The sequence below is a fragment of the Perkinsus marinus genome, assembly GCF_000006405.1.
Source record: "Perkinsus marinus ATCC 50983 genomic scaffold scf_1104296944434, whole genome shotgun sequence".
Lineage (NCBI taxonomy): Eukaryota > Perkinsozoa > Perkinsida > Perkinsidae > Perkinsus > Perkinsus marinus.
The window spans coordinates 1-1,065 of NW_003211394.1; the positions used below are offsets into that span (position 1 = coordinate 1).

The 1,065-nt window shown below is 55.1% G+C and overlaps 2 protein-coding genes across 2 annotated transcripts; both read right to left on the minus strand.

Moving 5' to 3' along the window:
* Nucleotides 1-12: 12 nt before the first annotated feature.
* Pmar_PMAR009367 (hypothetical protein) lies at nt 13-509 on the minus strand (the record flags this gene model as incomplete). The annotated part of the gene is made up of 3 exons (XM_002780090.1): nt 13-184; nt 233-390; nt 432-509. The coding sequence occupies 3 exons, from the start codon at nt 507-509 to the stop codon at nt 13-15; spliced, it is 408 nt and encodes a 135-aa protein (XP_002780136.1).
* Nucleotides 510-642: 133 nt separating this feature from the next.
* Pmar_PMAR009368 (hypothetical protein) lies at nt 643-843 on the minus strand (the record flags this gene model as incomplete). The annotated part of the gene is made up of 1 exon (XM_002780091.1): nt 643-843. A coding segment is annotated over one exon (201 nt), but the record flags the coding sequence as incomplete, so codon positions are not given.
* Nucleotides 844-1,065: the final 222 nt, after the last annotated feature.

A 1,065-nucleotide genomic window follows, 5' to 3' on the forward strand; every position in this document is an offset into this window, starting at 1 on the left:
GAAACACTCTGATTATCGCGACAGACGGCACTTCTCCCAAATTTTGCGCATCCCCTCGGCGTCCATCTCCATGTCGACCTCCTCTCTCGTCTTGCGTCCACTCAAAGACACAGTCTCTTCCCTCAGCACAGAGGCCTTGCCACGACCAACTACCCAGCTGATATGCTTCATTGAGTCCGCAAACCTGATGAAGCCATCCCTAACATGGTGTACCGCAGTCCGATCGCCGAACCTTGTGAGCTCATCAGAGCCGACCTCCTCATCGCTCGGTCGGATAATCCTCATGTCGACACTGATGAACACCCGCGGAAGTTGCTCCTTGCGAAGGCCCTCAAGAATAAAAGGTCGACCATCACCCACTGTGGGGTTCGGCGGCCTCAAAACCATCGACTGAAATGACCCCTCGGGAAGATCCTTCTGAGCATCCTTACCAAAGCCACAGTAGGAACCTCTTCTCTCTTCAATCGCTCCAATAGATCCTCCAGCCCCAGACCACACTCAGCTCTCATGGCCGTTGACTCCTGGTCTTCCCCTACCCCTACCGCAATTCGCAGCCGTGGGTCGACATCAACGACATGGGGCGGCTTTGAACGCACTATAGTCCTGTGGACAGCAGCTCTCTTGACACCGTATGTGTATGGACTACATAACAAGACCTTCCTCCATCTTGAAATCATTCCATTCCTCGCAATCCCCACATATCGATTGCCTCCATTCGCCCAACGTGGTCTTCGCCTCAACGACCGAGAGCCAGACCAAAGCCTCTCCTGTGTGACACATTTGTTCGAGCCAATCGGCGGCATTTCTAATTCCATGCACTCGGAACCGCAGCAAAATCACGACCTGATAAGGCATACTGCACTTCCCCCTAAGAGGTCCTCACAGCTCCTTCGCCGTCCCAGTATGCATTAGGCGATTCCACCGTCCGAGGCGTGCTCGGGACGGCATCAGGAGACCGTGGACTTTCAATCAGACATTCCCTCCTCCCCATTGTGGACATCTCCAGCCATACCTTTGGGTAGGGGCGAGGCGGCGCCAGGATACGCCCAGTCCCTGCAAGGGGGG